Source organism: Otolemur garnettii, unplaced genomic scaffold, assembly GCF_000181295.1.
Source record: "Otolemur garnettii isolate 467f Iridium unplaced genomic scaffold, OtoGar3 scaffold00061, whole genome shotgun sequence".
Classification (NCBI taxonomy): Eukaryota; Metazoa; Chordata; class Mammalia; order Primates; family Galagidae; genus Otolemur; species Otolemur garnettii.
The window spans coordinates 9,738,218-9,757,830 of NW_003852456.1; the positions used below are offsets into that span (position 1 = coordinate 9,738,218).

At 44.9% G+C, this 19,613-nt stretch overlaps 1 protein-coding gene across 1 annotated transcript in view; it reads right to left on the minus strand.

Annotated features, from left to right (window-relative positions):
- Positions 1 to 19,613, minus strand: part of GALNTL6 (polypeptide N-acetylgalactosaminyltransferase like 6) — a 641,250-nt gene that overhangs the window by 82,880 nt on the left and 538,757 nt on the right. The window contains exon 7 of the mRNA XM_003792813.1: positions 15,148 to 15,331. Coding sequence (XP_003792861.1) covers positions 15,148 to 15,331 — 184 coding nt within the window. The remainder of the gene's footprint in view (positions 1 to 15,147; positions 15,332 to 19,613) is intronic.

Below are 19,613 nucleotides of genomic sequence, written 5' to 3' on the forward strand. Positions count from 1 at the left end.
TGTGCCCACTGGACTCTGCACAGCCCCCTGACACACGCCTGCACTCCCGGACTGTGCCCACTGGACTCTGCACAGCCCCCTGACACACCCCTGCCCTCCCGGACTGTGCCCACTGGACTCTGCACAGCCCCCTGACACACCCCTGCCCTCCCAGACTCTGCCTGCTGCACTCTGGCTGCCCCATCCCTGTTGCTGCTGCCACCCTGAGTAGCACTTGTCCATCTTCCTGCCCAGCACCTGTTCTTTCAAGATTCCAACTCCCTGGCCACCTTTACACTTGCTGGATCACAGGTGCAGCATGGGTGAGGGAGGGGGAGGGAAGGATGTGGAATCCAGGACTTGAGACCCCTCCCGCACCCAGAGATTCCTAAACTTGCAAATGGCATTCTGTGCTGTGCAAGCACTGACACGTATCCCTGGGACCAACTCTTGTCTTGGAGGCATTCCCCACACTAGATTCAGAAATAATAATAAAAATAATAAGGGGGTGCATTGAATATTCTCCCCTCCTGCTCAATTCTGCCTCAGTATTGGCCCTTAAGACCCATGGAGAAGAGTGTTGATAATGATGATAATTACAGAGGCGGCTCACGCTCCGTTTGCATATTACCAGGAGTCAGTAAACCCCAGGAAGGTGGTTTTTTAGCTGCTCAGGATTGATTATCCAATCAGTAAATCCTCCTTTCCTCACTTGCCTTGCTGTCATTAATCTGGTGATTTTTCTGGTAGAATTGCCTTGATCAGAGGGAGGTGGAACAGAATGGGGAAAAAAGTTCAATTTCATGTTGAGTAAATACTGCTCCTGTTTATCAGCAGTGGGGTGGGAACGGGCTAGGAGTTGAAAATATAGGCTTGTCCCAAAGCCTTTTTCTTTGATTTTTACCATTCAATAGATATTTATGGAATGACTTCTCTATGTACATAAGGAAATATATTTTGAGGTTATCTCATTTTTATTTTCTCCCTTATAGACTCTCATTTTTGTATTTTTCATTGAGTTTTCCTCTCTTTCATTATAATTTTTTCACTTTAATGTTTTTAGGTAAAATAATATAAAATAGCAACAATAACCCTTAGATTATCAAAGTCACAAACGGCCTATGAAAGAAGTACCAGTTGGTGACCTGAAGCAAACAATTGCTGTGAAGGGTGGACTAGCCAGGGTGTTGGTGCCCAGCTTCCCAAGGGGAGCACCTCAGAGGGCACTGTAGGGATATTCAGCAATGGCGTGTGTAGCACTTTTTCTTTTTTATTTTATTTTATTTTTTATTTCAGATTAATATGAAGGTACAAATTTAGGTTACAATGCTTGCATTTGTTAGGTAGTGTCCCACACCCAGGAGGTGTGCCATGTACCCACACATTGTGCCCATTAGGGGGGGCTCACCCATCTCCCTCCCACCTCCCTCCTCCTCTTCGCCCCTTCCCTCATTCTTCCACTCCTCCAACTTGAATTGGATTGAGTTTCTCTCTTATATGGGCTTTCATCTACTGGCTTCATATTGGTATTGAGTACATTGGATATTTGCTTTTCCATTCTTGTGATACTTTACTAAAGAGAATGTTCTCCAACTCCATCCAGGTAAGTACAAAAGATATAAAGTTTCCATCTTTTTTCATGGCTGAATAGTATCCCATAGTGTACACATACCACAGCTTGCTAATCCATTCCTTGGGTTGTTTTCACATCTTGGTGATTGTAAATTAAGCTGTGATAAAAAAGCCAGTGTAAATGTTTTTATGATAAAATAGTTTTTTTTCCTTCTGGGTAGAAGCCTAGTAATTGGGTTATAGGATCAAATGAAAGGTGTATTTTGAGTTCTTTAAGGATTCTCTATACTTCTTTCCAAAGAGGCTGTATCAAGTTTCATACTTTGTTGTTTCGTCCCAATAAGTTTCATACTTTTCCTAGGATGAGATTGTAAACTTTAATTGTCAAGCCTCATAGAGAGCTGAGGCTATTGTAAAATTTTATATTCTTTTAATGAAAAAGTACAGTGTAATGATTTTCTTTTTTCCCTATGTGTTGATGATTGGTAAAAGTCTTTTGCACAAGGGTAACTTCCTCAGGTAAAGTAATCAAGGCCCATGATTTGATAATTGATGCTCAGGGAAGTGCTTTAATGAATTATTGAAATGCTTGGCTCAGGTGTCTCCGAGGGACAGAATACAGAATTACCATTTAGCAATTAGACCATCAATGTTCCTTTGCCCAGTTGGCCATAATTAAAATAATTTTATTCTTGGTTTGATACTGGGAATTAAAACTCACATCTCCATTACCTGGTAAAAGGTTTTCAAGGCTAATGGCATGAGACGTGAGCATTTTCAAATGCCAACCTGTGTTCTTCTTCTAAATATAGAATTCCTCAGTCGTTCATGTCTGATTAAAGTTGTATTTGGCTAATTGGTAATGACTTTTCAATTAGGTAGAAGCATATTTTATTTAGAAATTACATTCATTTGCATTGATTTTTCTCCTCTTCAGGACGTCTGGGCTTCCATATCCAGTTTGATCTAAAAGCCACAACTGGCAGAAAGCCCTTACAAGGGTGACTGGCAGTCATCACCCTCCCCCACACCAGGCTGGTAAAAATCAGAATTTGGAGAAAGGCACTGCATAAAATATCAGCTTTGAAGAATCTGTGGGTCACTACAAAGGTTTGGAGACAGACTGTGTCATGGCCCACCGTTTTGCTTCTGAGAGACACAGTGGGCAGCGACCGTTCTGACTCACCTGTGCAAGTTTCGCTCACTCCGCTCATCCGAGCGCTGGGAGGGCTTCATTTGTTTCTGTCCGTGCAGATTTTACATTTCTTGATTTTTGTATATATCAAAATTTTCATACTGACCTGCATATTGAGAAACTTCTCCATTACACATGGACAGTTTCTGGGGTATGAAGAAGAGGAATGAAGGCCGCCAGCTTGTGATATTGTACTCTTTTCTGATTAAGTGGCCATCAGAGTTTACGCAGGTGGGAAAACCTCCCAGGAACGTTCATTTTGGCTGCATCTGCTTTCCTCCCGTTATCGCAGAAGTAAGGAATGAGACGGGCAGATTGATGGGCTGAGGCAGCCATCGCTGTCTCCCTGGTCAGGGCTGAAACAGCGATGTACAGACGCTCCCTGGTTCTTCTGGGAATTGGGGAGGAGGCACCGCCAGGCAGCAGAGGGGGCCGCCCCTGTGACCCGAGGACACAGGGCCCCATCTGCTGAGGTGTCACCATTAGCAGCTGACTCTGCGTTGACTCAGCTGAGCTCAGAGAGGGTCTAGACTTTTCTTTCCTCTGCTGCTCATTGGAAGAGTAAGAGCCGTCTTGGGCCACACATCAAACACGTGACCACTCATGAGAGCAGATGAGCAAAAGCAAAGGTCGGTGCAGCGCATGCTTTCCCAGATATCTGACACCACAGACAAGCATGCGGCCCACGGTCACAGGTTGGACACTCCTGCTGCTGGCATTTTGGGAGCTCTCTCTTGGTTTCCCTAAGAAATGGGGCAATTTCCGTAGGTGTCAGCAATCCCAGCTCCAGAGAGGTGTGGCCGGTCCTGTCTACCTGACTCACATCCTCACTCCGTCTTCACTTTCTCTGTTTCTGGAACCACAGTCGCAATTTCACGTCTCAGAGCTTACGTCCTGAGCAGTCTAAGTGAGTTCGGTTTCCCTCTGTGCTAGCTATTCTGGACAAGTGTTCCCTGTCACCAGAGTTATTTTCTGAAAACACAGACACAATTATATATTCTACCACTCCCATGGTTTTATTTTTAAGATCCAATTCCAGCGTGCCATATGTGGACTCCACACTGTATTTTTGGTTTTAACACTGACAGCAGCTCCCCACAGAGCCAAGACTCTGTCCAAACTAGGTCACCGCACTGCCCAGACCTGCCTCTGGGGCTGTGCTCATGCTGTCTCAGTCTGGAATGGCGTCATGTCTCTCCTCCTTCCCAAAATCTCCTCATCTTTCCAGGTCTGCCCAGGGATGTCCACCCTGTAGGCCATGTTGGAAGGAGAAGCATTATCTTGGGCCACACATTAAATACACAGATGCAGGAGCTGGTGAACAAAAACAAAAGAAGATGTGTGTGTGCATGAGGTTTGTGATATCTAACACCACAGGTAGGCAAAAAAAAAAAAAAAAAAAAAAATCCTCATATCATCTGCATGCGGCCAGGGGCCTCAGGCTGGACACCTCTGGATGAAGTGTCCTCAATTCCCAGCCGGAGTTTTCTAGCCAAAGGTCACGGGAAGGGGCTGTCATCACGTGAGCAGTCTTTGTTGATCTCTGTTGATCAAATGCTTCCTGTTCTTTCATTATTTATTTTATTTTTCTGAGACAGACTCTTACTCTGTCACCTAGGTTAGAGTGCTATGGCATCACAGCTCACAGCAACCTCAAAATCTTGGGCTCAAGTGATCCTCCTGCCTCAGTCTCCTGAGTAGCTGGGATTACAGGTGCCTGCCACCATGCCTAGATGGTTTTTCTATTTTTAGTAGAGATGGGGTCTCACTCTTGCTCAGGCTGGTCTGGAAGTCCTGAGCTCAAGGGATCCACCTGCATTGGCCTCCCATTGGCTGGGATCATAGGTGCGAGCCACTGCGCCTGGCTGTTTCCCGTTCTTTTAACAAGAGAATCATTTCATGACATGGTGAAGGATGGACACTAAGCTTGGGCAGCTCGTGGCCTCCTGTGGCTGTGGCAGGGCACAGGCAGAACTGCTTTCATGTCCCTGGTCACCTCCTCCAGCCCTTTCTGTCTGTGTGTCTTCCCCTGCTCCTGGTGGTGTCCTGAGCAGACCCCATAGCTGCAAGATGAATCCAGCCAGAACTGTTTCTTCCTCAAAAGTCACAAAACCCTCACTCTGTCAAAGTATAAGCTTCTATTTTCATCCAGCCTTGAACTTCTACCTGCCTCCCGCTCAACACAGGTATGTGCCTCGCTGCTGTGGAGTGCGCTGTGCAGAAGGGCGGGTGCTATCTTGTCCTTCCACCTTCTCTGCCCGCTTTCTTTCTGTTGCCCCAGGGCTGCAGAAGGGGGATTGGAGGAACGAGGCTGGGGGCCACTTCCCAGAGCTGGCGCTCTGCCTAGACCTCGCCTGGCTATTGAATTCTCAGGTCATGGCAGGTATACAGTCTCAGGGGTGACATCGCCACCTGCTCTAGCTGGCTGGTCCCCTGCTGCCACCACCCTCCCCTCCTTCCCTGGAAGGCAACACCTCATTTTCTTTCCTTGGCAGGCAGTTGTCTGGGACAGAGTCCTTCAGAGAAATTGCGAAGGTTGCTCTCCACGCGATTGACCTTGGGGGAAACCTCCCTTTTCAGTCCCAGCAGGTGGCATGAGTGACCAGACAACCGGCCTCTCCCTCAGCTGCCCATGCTTACCTCGCTGTCCTGGACAGCTTCTTCCTTTTCTTCACTGCTGCCTTTGTGGGAGGCTCTCGCCATATGGGTTTTACTGCCCGTTCTGGGCTGGGTTCGTGCTTTCCTGTAGCCCAGCAGATGCCAGCTGGGGGGGTGGACACCTGTCCTCTCATGAGCCCTTCCCTTGGACCTTTCCAGGAGACCTCTGGGAGTCTGATCTTATCACTGGGGAATCGAGAAACAGACTCCTCCCCTCTGGGCACTGAACGTCTCATAGCAGGAAGAAGTGTCTATTACCCACTGACTTCAGTTTTGAGACTGTAAGTGTAATTCTAGGAGAATGTCAGGAGAAGCCCTTTACAGTTCTGTGACTGCAGCCTCAGTTAGGGCCAGCAGCTCCCTCCAGGAGAGAGAATGAGGAGCTCAGGTCACACTGACTATTAAGTCACTGGTACTCGGCCAAACCAGCCCTCACTTCTGATCCTGATGGGTGCTGAGGGTGAGGGACCAGGGGCCAGCAGAGGACAGAGGATGCCCAAAGTGTCAGAGGGGTCACAAGGCACATCCCACCTACTTCTATCCCATCTGATACCCTCCACAGGGTGATGCGACAAAGCCTTCTTCAGTCAGCCTCTCTTCAACTTACAGCCTCTCTGGTGTCTGCCAACAGCCATGTTTCCAAAATCACCAAAGGTTCTAATTTCTCTTCTGGAGCACAGTTTTCCTGCAAACCAACAACATAGGTTTCCAGGATCATGGAGAAGAGAAAATATGGGGCATATTGGTTTAAAATTTTGGTTAAGATGTGGAAACAACCTAAATGCCCACCGACACAGGACTAGATTAACAGACTGTGCTATATGTCCACCTTGGGACACTATTCAGCCATAAGAAAAGATGGAGACTCTACATCTTTTGTATTAACCTGGATGGAATTGAAACACATTCTTCTGAGTTATCTCAAGAACAGAAAAGCAAGTATCCAATGTACTCAATACTAATATGAAGCCAGTAGCCACTCTAATACACACCCATGCAAGGGAAAATTCAATTCAATTTGGGGGGGGGAGGGAGGAGGAAGGAAAGAGAGAGGAGAGAGTGGGATTGGTGAGCTCCTACCTAATGGAAACAATGTGAGGGTACGTGGCACAGCTCCTGGGGGCAGGACACAACTACCACAGGGACTCTACCTAACAAATGCAAACATTGTAACCTAATTGTCTATACCCTCATACTCATCTGAAAAAAATAAATAATAAAATTAAACTTTGGTTGCCTAAAGAGTTTGTATAATCCAGACGCTCTATATCTGGCGTAGGGTCTGGCCTTGTGGGCAAAGGGCATTTATTATTATTGTGTGAGCCCAGAAGAGCGTGCCTGTCCTTGCAGATGATGCTCCTTTTCCCCCACATATGGTTCTGTGGGGCTGCCAATCACAGCTCCTTGCCCTGTGGCCAGAGTGACGGGGCAGAAGCAGTTATAGGGTGTATTGGGAGAAGGGAAATTTTTCCTTCATGTGGGGACTGCTGACCACAGAGAAGCACCTCCTGTGGCCATGATTCTCCCCTGTCTTGTGAAAACCTCTGGGCTGGGAGGAGACGCCATGCAGACAAGAGAAACAGAGAGGAAAGATGCTGTCCAGACTGCATTCAAGCTGCATGGGCCCTCTCTGCAGCCCTCATGGGACCAGCCCAAGGTCACTTCTGCTCTGCAAATGGAAGCTCTTTGGAGAGGAACTTTGCAGCTTAGATAGTGGCAGTGAAGCTAAGCTCTGTGTGTTTTCATCACACACAGACTGTTAAATCCGAGTCTGTTCCCAGTAGAGATAATAAAAAGTGTTAAACCAAAAAGGACTTTAGAGTTCCCCAAATCATTAAGATGGCTCCCCCAAATTTAACATATTTTAGTCTGCTAGTCATAAACTGTATGTCAACTGGTGGGATAATGGACATTCCCTCTCTGTTTAAAATCCTGGTTCAGCTCTGTTTACAATTTCAGGAATAAGTAATCTACTTCCCACAGCTCCATGGCTTCCTCTGAAATAGGCAGATCTTAGCATTATTGATTTTGCATTATAGAGAAATGATTATGCATCTGAGAACTGAGTCAGAGAGATGAAGGAGTGAATCTCGGTTGGTTTTGCAAATTAATTTGTTTTACTGAGGAGCCCAAGGTGTGGAGTGGACATGTGACTTTCCACCAAGATGGCAAATCTAGCTAGTGTCTAGGCTAGTGGCTATGCTGAAGGCCTGTGATGGCCTCACCACGTACCTCGGATGGGGCAGCTTATGAAGAGCAGAAATGTGTTTCTCATGGTCTGGGGGCTGGAAGTCCAAGCCTAGGGGGAGCCCCCTTGTGCCTTGAAGACTGTGGACTTTGAGTGTCCTCAAGTGGTGAAGAGAGGGGTGAGCCCTGGTCCCTGCACACCCTCAGTGAGGTCACTAATGCTATGCATGGGAGCACCCCATCATGACGTTAAGACCTCTTGAGGGCCCTAATCTCATGAATCTCATGCATGGAAGCACCCCATCAGGACCTCATGACCTCTTGAGGGCCCTAATCTCATGAATCTCATGCATGGAAGCACCCCATCAGGACCTCATGACCTCTTGAGGGCCCTAATCTAAGGTGACCAGATTTTAACATTGGTAAAGCGGGACACCATTGAGGGGGTAGGGGTAGGGGTGGGTGGACGGGGTCTGACAACAATGCAAACTTTGATAGGCAGTTCTGGATAATCAGTTCTCAACAATTATTTGTTATTATTACAGTTTAACATTATAAAATTAACAAAAATAATATAAAACTCATATTCTGGCAAAATAGCCACATGGCAGCCGAACACCGTATATTCCCTTCCTGTTCTCTCGCCCGTTCGTGCATTCTTTCCAAAAATTGGGACTTTTTAAAAATGCTGCAGGACATGGGACAAATTGTTAAAAATCGGGACCGTCCCACCAAAAGCGGGAAGTCTGGTCACTTTATGCTAATCCCATGCAAGGGAGCACCACATCATGACCTCATGACCTTTTGAAGGCTTTAATCCCAAGCATGGGAGCACCCCATCATGACCTCATGACCTCTTGAGGGCACTAATCCCATGCATGGGAGCACCCCATCATGACCTCATGACCTCTTGAGGGCACTAATCTCATGCATGGGAACACAATCATCATGACCTCATGACCTCTTGAAGGCCTCACCTCCAAAGAGCTTCATGTTGGGAATTTAGGCTTCCATACTCAATTTTTGGCTGTAGCAGGACCCCCAGACCCAGACAGAGTCATCTGTCTCTTCCCCTGGGTGCCTTTGCACACAGCATCCTACCCCTGGAAGTCACTGTTCTCCCTTCTTTCTACCCCATTCCACTCTTCTCTGTCCCAGCCCCTCTGGGCACTCACTGCAGAGTCCCTGGCTCCACCATCCCCTCCACACCTGATGACCACACGGGTTATTGAGTCATTCATCTTTGCTTCAGTCTGATTCCCTAGACAGCGCGGAGACGAGGCTTCATTTCCCCACCACGGGGCTCGGGTTCTGGGCCACAGAGTGAGCTGCAGTCCTCAAGGTGCCCATGGTCTGCACGGTTGGTGAACTGGCCCAGCCTTTGGTTCTGAATCCTCTTTCCTGTTCACATCTCCGTCAGGAGCCAGGCATTTATCTCCGCCGACCTCCCTAAACAGTCTCCCAGATCTGCCTTTTTCTTGTTCCCGTCACCTTAACACAATGGAGAAGGGAGCTCTGCGAGAGGAAATTCCAAAAAGCGGCTGTGGATTCGTCCACTCATTGATGGATAAAGCCCCAGCGGGGCTGGGCGGCGATCCCACAGTAGCATTTATCTCCTCCTTCTTCGACTCGGTAGAACTTGGGCACCGGGTGTTATTCGTCTTGATTTGCTGTGTGTGCATTACCTTTAATTTATGAATCAAAACTTCGTTTGCAAAAACAAGGATTTTGACCCTTTGTCAATGATTTCTTTTAAAATGTTTACATTTGTGTCCAGCAGGTGGAGGCAGAGCACAAAGAAAAGTTTGACCAACTTTTTTTGAGTATATTGGACTCACGTCAGCATCCTACTTAGGAATCTAACTCCGAGTTAGAAGTTTACAATAATTCTGAACCTAAAAATAGGGTTTTTCTAAAGAGTTGAGGGATCAGTCATTTTCTCACTACCAATCGTTCTCAGATCCTTTTTCAAGTAGGAAAATTCAGACCTAATTATATTTAAGAATTCTTTTATTCCTAGGCATGTCTGAGAATAAAATAAAATAGAGTTTTTAGGAAAATGCCCTTTAGTGATTATATTTTGTCATATTCACTAGTCAAGATGAGCTTGTAGTTGCTACTTTTAATTCACTATATTATGGCAGTTAAGATAAAATTATTTGGGCTACAAAGTGACCTCAGATAAGAAAATGGTCTTTCCGTGGAATGTATTTGAATGTGTGTCCTAGACATATGTATGTGTATTTATAGGAGCATTTTCTTTAAAAGAGTTATTTCAGCCTTCTGGAATTATAGTTTCATTTTCAGATTCAGCATCCTTTGCAGAATTAGATTTTGGTGATTTAGCTTCTCAAATTTCATTTCATTATCCATCACTTATAGGGAATTTCCTCAAATAAAAGTGGAAGAAAGTATTCATCAGGACAAGATGAAACATATGTCTGGGGACACAAGGAATAGTTTGCAAAATGTGCTTAGTTAAAATTTCGGATACCGAGAAGCAAAGATTAGAAACACATTAGCCCATCAACAAGTCAGAAATCTATTATTGCAAGGATTTATTTAATATATCTAATATATCTTCTTTTCTGAAAAGAATGCTCGATTCTGATTAATAAATAGCTCCAGTTTGCATCATTACCTTTTACTTGTATGTAGGTAGTCACATCACAAGCTAGAAAAGAGGAAGCAGGTGCAAACACCAAGCAGGGGGAGAGCTGAGAGTAGCAGGAGAAAAGTGGGGTCTGCACCTCCCAGAACACCAGCAGCAGGTCAGGCTATGTTCCTCCTGTCCTGTGCACAGCCAACCTCTCTCACCAATCCCACATATTTAAAAGAGTAATGAGCACAAGCTTGCTGAGTAACTTTCCTTGGCTTAACACTGCTCTAAGAATTAAAGTTTAACTTTCCATAGTAATAGAAATCACTTCATAGATGATGATTCTAGTGTATGGGGCAGGCTGTAAATATCCTGTTCCAACTCGAGTGTGCATAAGCAGACTTCCTTTATCTTTCTCTACAACTGGACCCTAGGGAGCTGGGGAGTGGATGCCTCTTTCAGTGGGGAGGCTGAGATCTCATCTCCTTTCAAAATAGCATATATAGGGCCAGGTGTGGTGGTTCACACCTGTACCCCCAGGACTCTGGAAGGCTGAAGTGGGAAGATCCCTTGAGCTCAGGAGTATGAGACCAGCCTGAGCAAGAATGAGGCCCCATCTCTACTAAAAGTAGAAAAACTAGACAGGTGTGGTGGCAGGTGCCTGTAATCCCAGCTACTTGGGAGGCTGAGACAGGACGGTTGCTTGGGCCCTGGAGTTTGAGGTTGCTGTGAGTGAGGCTGCAGCCATAGCACTCTACCCAGGGTAACTGAGTGAGAATCTGTCTCAAAACCAATTATAATAATAATAAATAGGTTACCTAGCATAGGCCTCTTGTCATTGAATGTACCTTAAAGGTAACAGTGACAGAAAAAAGAAAGTCTGAAGTCAAAACACATGGAAACCAGAGAAAGGGGGGCATGAGCACCCCCAGAACTCACAGATCTCAAGCACCTGGGACAAGCTAACTAAGCAGGGAGCCACCACCAGAATAGCTGCAGTGACTAGTAATTCAGGAATTAAATGGTTATTTCAGAGCCCACAAGGGAAAAGAGATTGTCGGGAACCCCATACTGAGTATCTCCCCAGCAAGTATGATTTCCTCAGGCGACTGCAGGCCCAGGGCGTCCCCGTCCCATCCCCGTCCCTGGAACCCCAAGAGCCAAGGCTGGGGAGGGCCTTCAGCAGGAGAGCTGGGAAACAGACACATGCTAGGGAGCATCTCAGTCCACCTTACAGCATCTTATTTTACATTAAAAAGAAAACCCCAGTGTGTGTGTGGGAGGTGGTGGTGGTTCATTCTGAGCTTTCAAGGGGGATTGATTTTATTCCGAGTTGTTTAGTCACCTGAGTCATTTCTGCTCCTTTAGCTTCACTCTTTGCAAGCTGGGACACTATTTAGAAGTTTGACAGCATTTCTCCCCTAAACATTTTGTCCTTTTGCAGTTGTCAAATATTGAATCAGATCTTGTTATAAACAGACCAGAAGCCGGCATTGTTGACATTTACCCTTCATTAGTGAGTAACTGAAAGCTGACATTTTCAACCTATCCACTCAGAGTTTGGTCTAAGGGGTGAGAACACAGGACAGGGAACCAGGCAACAAGCCCATCTGTTCTCCTTTCTGCTCTCACTGAGGACTCGCTATGAAACGTTCATTGACAAACCTACTTCACTTAATGGCTGCCTAAACTTCTCTTCTAAGGGAGAGGAAGAGGAAATTATTGATTAACCCAGGCTCTAAAGCTTGAATGAATTAAAGAAAACATCGATTTGAGTCCTAGCAGATTATTGATTACACACCTGCGATTTGAAATCTGCATGAACGAATGAATGAATGAAGACCTTTCTTTCCTAACTCAGACTGTCGAAGGTCATCACTCTTAGTTCAGGAAGTTGGTAGATACTGAACTCCTGTGTAGTCTGTACTAAGAGATATGGTTATACCAGCACCCAGGAACCTCTACATAGCCTTATAACTGAAATTGAGTATTTGAGTTGAGTATAGCTACCCCACTGATAAAATACTCTGAAATTTTCAATTTGATTCAATTCATGAGCAATGAAAAATACTGTCCAGGCCTCATTAATGTCACATGATTTTCAGGCTGAAAAGCACTGCTTTAATCAATAGTCACCGAAAAACTCGGATTAACAGCAGAACAAATGAGAGAATCCAGATCTTCTCACAGAACACATCTGGCAAACTTGCAACAGAAGGGTAATTTTTGCATGTGCGTTCTGCAGAAAGGCTTGGGATTTGCAGTATATTTATACAGTATGTCTCTTATTCTTTTCTTCCTATTTTTTTTTTTTTTTTTTGGCCAGGGCTGGGTTTGAACCCACCACCTCCAGTATATGGGGCCGGAGCCCTACCCCTTGAGCCATAGGCACTGCCCATTCTCCCTGTTTTTTTTCAGACCTCTTTTTCCCTTCCCTTCCCACAGAAAACCATACACTTTGGGAGCAGCCTCTCGACACATAAAAGACTAAAAGAGAGCGATCTGTAGAGGGTGCATGCACTGTGTGTCTTACGCATCACATCTAGGAAAGCACACATTTTTAGCCCAAAGTGTGTCTCTTGACAAGCAGATGCAGGTGACTGCTCCATAGTGGGATTGCTGATGCACCACTCATAGCTGTTTGGGGAACCGTTCTTTTATTATCAGGAAGGCAGATGCAGTTTTTAAGATGGGACATTTATTCTAAAAGGCTCCAATGTCTGCATTCCCAAGAACCAAAGGGATCTAAAGCAGTAAGTCAGCCACATGCCCAGAGGAAGGCAATCTGCCTGGATGGTGTGACCCGAGTAGGTGACGGAACAGGATGTGATCTGGTTTTGAGAGTTGCCAGGGGTTAATGAGCAAGGTGCTGGATGTCGAGACAGCCACAGCCAAGTTCTGCCTGACAAAATTTTCCACTGTCAGTGCAGGCAGGAAGGACAGTTTTGAAATGTTCACTATTGGAGATTCCTTTGGCAGAGTTTGATCCCAGAAAGCCCACCACTTTGCTGTCCCAGCAGAAATAACATAAAAGGTGATTATCATTGTCACGATTGCAGTATTTGGAAAGCCATTGTGGGTGAATTTGAGCCCTAAAAACAGTAACCTGAGATAGCAGAGGCCACACTGTGACCCTTCCACCCTGTGGGCAGCTGGACAGCTCTGGACAGCTGTCCTGGTCACTGAGGAATCTTTGCATTCCCTACTCCCTACATATTTTTTTATTTTTACCATTTGAAACTTTTATTTTGTTTTATTCTCTTTTCTGCTTAGCTATTTTTAAAATCAACAAATACAAATGCATCATATCTATTTGTGCGGCACATCTTTAAGATATTCACGGAATGGCTAAGTCGAGGTGGTTAATGGGAGTGTCCTCTTGAATGCTGGTTATTTGTCCCAGCTTAAGGGACAAAATCCTTTTGTCACGAGGATGTGCAAAAGTTACCCTTCAGGGAGGTCTGAAGAGGGTCTCTCACCTGGGACCCCCTCCAAATGCTTATTAGAAACTCCTTCACTGAGATCCCTAAAAAAATTTTCTGGTCGTTTTGAATATCTATGAAATTTTGGCCAAAGGATTTGGGGCAAGTAACAGAGGCATGTTATTTTATTTTATTTTTAAAAACTCTCTGATAAGTTGAGGGTCCAAAGAGGCCATACCTCCAGGAAAGTTCTGGGTATGGAATGAAGGTGCTTCCTTTTGCAAGAGAAACAAGGCTTTCCCATTTTATCAAGCTAATTCATCAACCCCTTTTGCTTCCCTGGGAGTTCAGTTTTCCAGAGACTAGAATCCAAAGAAACATTCTCCTGAGCGTTATGACATGTTTGCTGTAATTTGAACTGTCAGTGGCACAGAGGTGGTTTGGGGACTCACTAACTTCTCCATTACATTTTTGTATGGCTGATATTATTGATGAAAAGACAATATTATTTTAATGCTTTTAAATAGACTCTATATTATAGAGTTTAAAAAGCCTTGATCACAAATGTTTTCCTTGTAATAAGAAAAATATATATATACCATATAGTCTTAAAGTTATAAAGGTTTTAATGAGATCAAAGGGCATTGTATGAGGAATGGATAATAGTATGCTTTGGGCAATGTCTAGACCAGTGTTTTTTCAACTTTTTAAAAATCTCATGGCACACTTGAACTTATAGGTAAACTTCCATGGCAAATTAAAATGTTTATCGAGAGAGAGAGAGAGAGAGAGAGAGAGAGAATACCTACTGTGTTTTGAACTTCTTTCAAATATAATTTAATTACTGATCTCTCAAAATCTTCGCAGCACACTTAATATTGTCTATCTTCTCACAGCACAGCAGTTGAAAATCTCTATTCTAGTCTAACTGCTGGGAAAAGTTTGGCATCCATTCCCCGTAGAACTCCTGATAGCTTATCCGCCCGAACCATACTCCTTTCTTTTTCTTCTCTGTTCCTTGCAATGCACAATTCTCATGTCCACATTGAGAAGAAAAGGATTTAGTTTGGGAGAAATTAGTCAACAGATGAGCATTATACCTTCTCTATAGAGAATGCACTTAAATTAGAGGCCGGGCTATCAAAGATTGTCTCCACAGGATGGGTCATTTGTACTGAGCTCCCCAAGTTGAACTTAGGGGAACCCCTGCCTTCCATCAGGGGCGCAGGTAGAAGGGCTGGTTTGTGTTCTGTATCAATCACCAGTAAAAGGAAAATAAAAGAGTTAATGTTAATATGCCTCAAAGGAAAAATTAAAGAGAGCGAAGGTACGGAGGAAGCTTCTGGAAGGGAGACCGGCATCCGATCCCGTTTCCTCTGCTAATGACGGTGTGTTTTCCCAATTTTCTCACCCTGTTGCCACCTGTTATCCTATTTTCACTAGAGATAATTTTCTCATGGGGGCAGCCCAGGCTGACACAGCGGGACGAGCCACCTGCCTCCTGGGGCTCCGCGCCCGCCCCCAGCGCTACTCACTCAAAAGGGTCGCTGGGGTCCGCGCGCCGCAGCTCCGGGGGGATAGGAATTCTCTTGTAGTACATCTCCCAGTCGAAGGCTCCGCGCATGGCGTCCCCCGCTTGTGCCTCGTACCCAAAGTGATTGTGGTCAATGACATCGATCATGGGACACACGATGGTTTTGTGGTTTAGCGCAATTTGGTCTGAAAAATGAAAGCACAAAATAGGAAATGACATGCCTGCCTGGGTCATCTGTCACTTTGCAGCAGAGAGAAGCCGCCAGTCCCCTGCTAGTGCATCGCACTCGCAGCCCTAGCTCCCTGTCACTCTCCGGGCACTTTGCAGGAAATCTCTGCCTGAATGCTCCGACTTAACGCGATGGGACAGTGATTAGGTGCAATTAGGGTTGTCCTGTTTTCCTTAAGAAAGTTATGTCCCAGAGAGACTTGCGGAAGTCCATTTAGCTCTCTCTGTGTCACGTTTTTCCCTTTGACCTGTCCCCAATCTGTCATTTTATCCTGCAGTCAACGTGCACAGAGTATAAACAGGACTTGTGTTCCTTCCAGCGAGAGCAGGAGCCTGCTGAGAAAACACTGGCCTGCTTTGTGCCGGTTCAGGATGTAAATATTTAACTTCCTGTTTCTTTTCTGTTCTTTCTTTCTTTCTTTCTTTCTTTTTTTTTTTTTTTGTGGAATCTAATCTTGTAACAGCCAGGATGGCTGTTCCCCTCCTAAGCTGACAGATCATCCATGGAATTCTTTATTTTGGGGTTTGCCAGAGAATTTTGCCAAGACTTAAACGCTACTATTCTCTGAGAAAGACTGCTGATCAAAGCTATATGTTTTTTTCTTTCTTCATTGTATCAAAAAAAAATCAGGTGGTATGATACTACTGCTATTAGGCCTCCTGCTATGAAATTCTTAAGCAGTTACTAGGTAATTTATCCTCCTGGGATTTCTGATATTCCCAGCAATGCTGTCAGAGGGCTTTTACAGACAAGACCAAATTATATATGAGGAAGCTGAGCTCAGAGACGTTAAAGAGCCTGTCAAGGGCTACACAGCATGCAACCCGACTCAGTGGTCCGCTTCCAGAAACAGACCTCTCCAGCCACCCCTGTTGCTTCTCACAGAAGCAGAGAGGGGATTTCTTTTGTCAGCTTCAGCAGTTTCTTCTCCCATGGAGATTTTTTTTTCTTTTTTTGAGACTCTGTCACCCTGGGTAGAGTGCGATGGTATCATCAGAGCTCACAGCAACCTCAAACTCCTGGGGTTAAGTGATCCTCGTGTCTCAGCCTCCCATGTAACTGGGGCTACAGGTGCCCACCATGGTGCACAGCTAGTTTTTCTAGCTTTAGTAGACATGGGGTCTCACTCTTGCTCAGGCTGGTCTTGAAGTACTGAGCTCAAGGGATCCTCCTGCCTCAGTCTCCCAGAGTGCTGGGATTACAAGGCCTGAGCCACTGTACCCAGCCAAGGGTTGCAATTTTAGATGGCATTGCTCCATTAAGCCTCTGAGACCCTGAGGTGGCCTTTATCTTATTTCTACTGGTTAGTGGATAGAGAGATCCCCAACGCCATTTCCACTTAAGGACTCTCTGGCCATCTGTTTTCACCTGGGCAAGCCCCATAATGGATTTTAATCTTTATCTAAATGGTGTTTCCCCAGAGATGACATTGACATAGGAGACCAATGTTTCTGTGTCCAAAATATTTCTTCCATCACTCTTGCAGGTATTTTAGTATTAAATTTTCAGCAGACTCTCTCCTATCAGATTTAGAATCAGGCTTGATTTCCAAGTGCCGTGATCAACAAAGAGTTCCAAGGTGACCTGAAGAGAATGTGTCTGTTAAATGAACTGTCAGCTCTCCCTTAAAATTCCCTTTCAGCCCTCACCTAGCTGCACTAGCTCAGGGTAGAGGCAAGAGGACTAATATTTCATCCAAGGCTTGTGCCTACATTTCAATTTCCAGGGATCAAACAAACAGATTCTTAATGGGAAATTGAAATGCAGGTATAATCCCAAGGTGAAAAATGAACCAAGAAACAGTGGCTTCACTTTTTTTTTTTTTTTCATTTTGGATGATATGTGATGTATCAAGACACTGATAGAGGGGGATAAAAAAAAACAAAGCGATAGTGCTCCCAAGCTGGCATCGTTGCTTACCTTGCAGGCGTACAGGAAATGAAATGCTTTAATGAAAAAAACTAGGTTGTGGGTTTTCTCTTATTATCCTTTTTTGCTTTGTTTTCTGTTCTATTTTCCTCTTCTCCTGTTTGTGAGATTCTTAGTGAACAATCAGAGACTCAATAATTGGCATTTAGGGATTTTGCTTTGGTTCATAAATAAATTAGGCCTTTTACAGACTTCCTTGAGTGTATTCAAGGCAGTATTGGTCAGATTCAGTTTGCGGGAATCTCCCTGTTGCTGATGAAGCTCTAAATTGCTGTGTCCTTGGACAAGGTACTTTTAATTAAAAGCTCAGAGGAGTCTCTGGCTGCAGGAACGCTGACATGTCCCCGTGGATTAGGATGACTGGACAGTTGTCTGCATGGGGCACGTGGGTGGAGTGATTGGTGGGGGTCTTCGGTGTTATTTGTTTCCTTTTAAAAATCCTATGCACTTCCCATCGATCCCCCCGCCCTGCCCCTGCTGCACATCGTTTACTAATGGAGCTTTGCTGGTCTAGCTGAAACCCTACCCAGCAGTCAATAGCAAATCATTCTTTTGCAGGCAGCTATTGTGAAGGCAGTTGTTGGTGGCTGCAGTTCCAAGGCCAGGGATATATTTACAATCAAGGCTGATTTATCGAAATCTGGAAAAATAGGAAGGAGGACAGAATTCGTACAACACAGGAACTTTTTAAAAAGAGATTTATTTAAATCTCTTTTAAAAAACTTCCTGGGCTCACAATTTATTACTTATCCACAACTGGATTTCTTATGGGACTTCACTGTCAAATAAAAAACAAAAACAATGAATCTTGATGTGAGACACACATGTGTCTTGAAGCTTCAATTACTTTCAATTCCTTGTGTTCGTAGCAGTTCAAGTGCAGCGTGACATGGTTCCCTTCTCCTGGCCTTCGTCATACTGTGAGCATATAATTCCCGTCAGCAGGAAGGCAGCCCTGCGGGGGCAGGGGGTGGTGGGGGATCTATGGCAAATGGGGAGGTTCAGCTATGTATTTAGGGTTAGAGTCTGGTGCCAGAAGGGAAAGGAATAACCCAAAGAAACGGAATTATACATCTGAGAAAATGTCAAGCTGTTCACACTTTAACTGTATTCTAGTGCAGAATAATTCCCTAGCTTCATATCTTAACAATTATGTAGTACCTGTTTATTTATTTATATTTTCTTTTTGAGGGAAAGTCTCACTCTTTCCCTGAGTGCTGAGTGCAGTGGCATCATCATAGCTCACAACCACCACAAACTCCTGGGTTCAGGCTGCTGGCTAGCTGGGACTACATGGCCTGCTTGCTCTTTGCTCTTTCTCTTTGCTCTTTGCTCTTTCTAAATGCCAGCTCTTTTTAGAGATCGCATCTCACTTTTGCTCAGGCTGGTCTCAGACTCCTGAGCTCAAGGGATCCTCTGGCCTTGGCCTCTCAGAGGCATCACCCCCAGCCCAGATCTTCATTATCAAAAGGAACAGATTGAGGCCCAGAGATGTGTTCCTGAGAGCCAGAACTAGAGTCAGAACTGATATTTCACTCCTTTTGAACCTTTTGAGAGAGATTGAATAGCTTTCCTTTATTCTGTTTTTTATAGAAATGGAGTCTTGCTATATTGCCCCACTGGTCTCGAACTCTTGAGCTCAAGGGATCCTCCCCCTCAGTCTAGCCGAGTGCTGGGATTACAGGTGTGAGCCACTGTGCCTGGCCTCATGTAGTGCTGATTACAAGTGCAAGTGTGTGTACATATATTTTAATCTTACCATAGTTAACAGGACAACCTATAAAAACAAATCTGGGAATACGTTTTTCCTGTAGAGCTAACCCGCTGGGTAAGATGGTGGTGAGGCAGCAAGACTTTCTAACCCTCAACTGCACTTGACCGACTGTACCTAAAATGCCAGTTGGAATAGTTTTTCCTATTGACTAGTCTGTCCTCAGCCATGATGAAAATATTCTAGTTCTAATAACTTTCATTCTAAACTCAGAACATCCATGGGAAAAATTGTAGATGGGCTCCCGCTTTGTTGATTGCAAACTAAACATAAGCAAGTGCACACAACCCACAACCACAAACCTACCCTAACCCAACCCTAACCCTAACCCTAACCACAAACCTACCCTTACCCTAACCGTAACCCTAACACAAACCCTAACCCTAACCCAACCCTAACACAAACCCCAAACTCAAACCTACCCTAATCCTAACTGTAACCCTAACACAAACCCTAACCACAAACCTACCCTAACCCTAAACGTAACCTGAAACCCAACTCCAGCTCTAACTCCACCCTAACCCTACACCCAACCCCA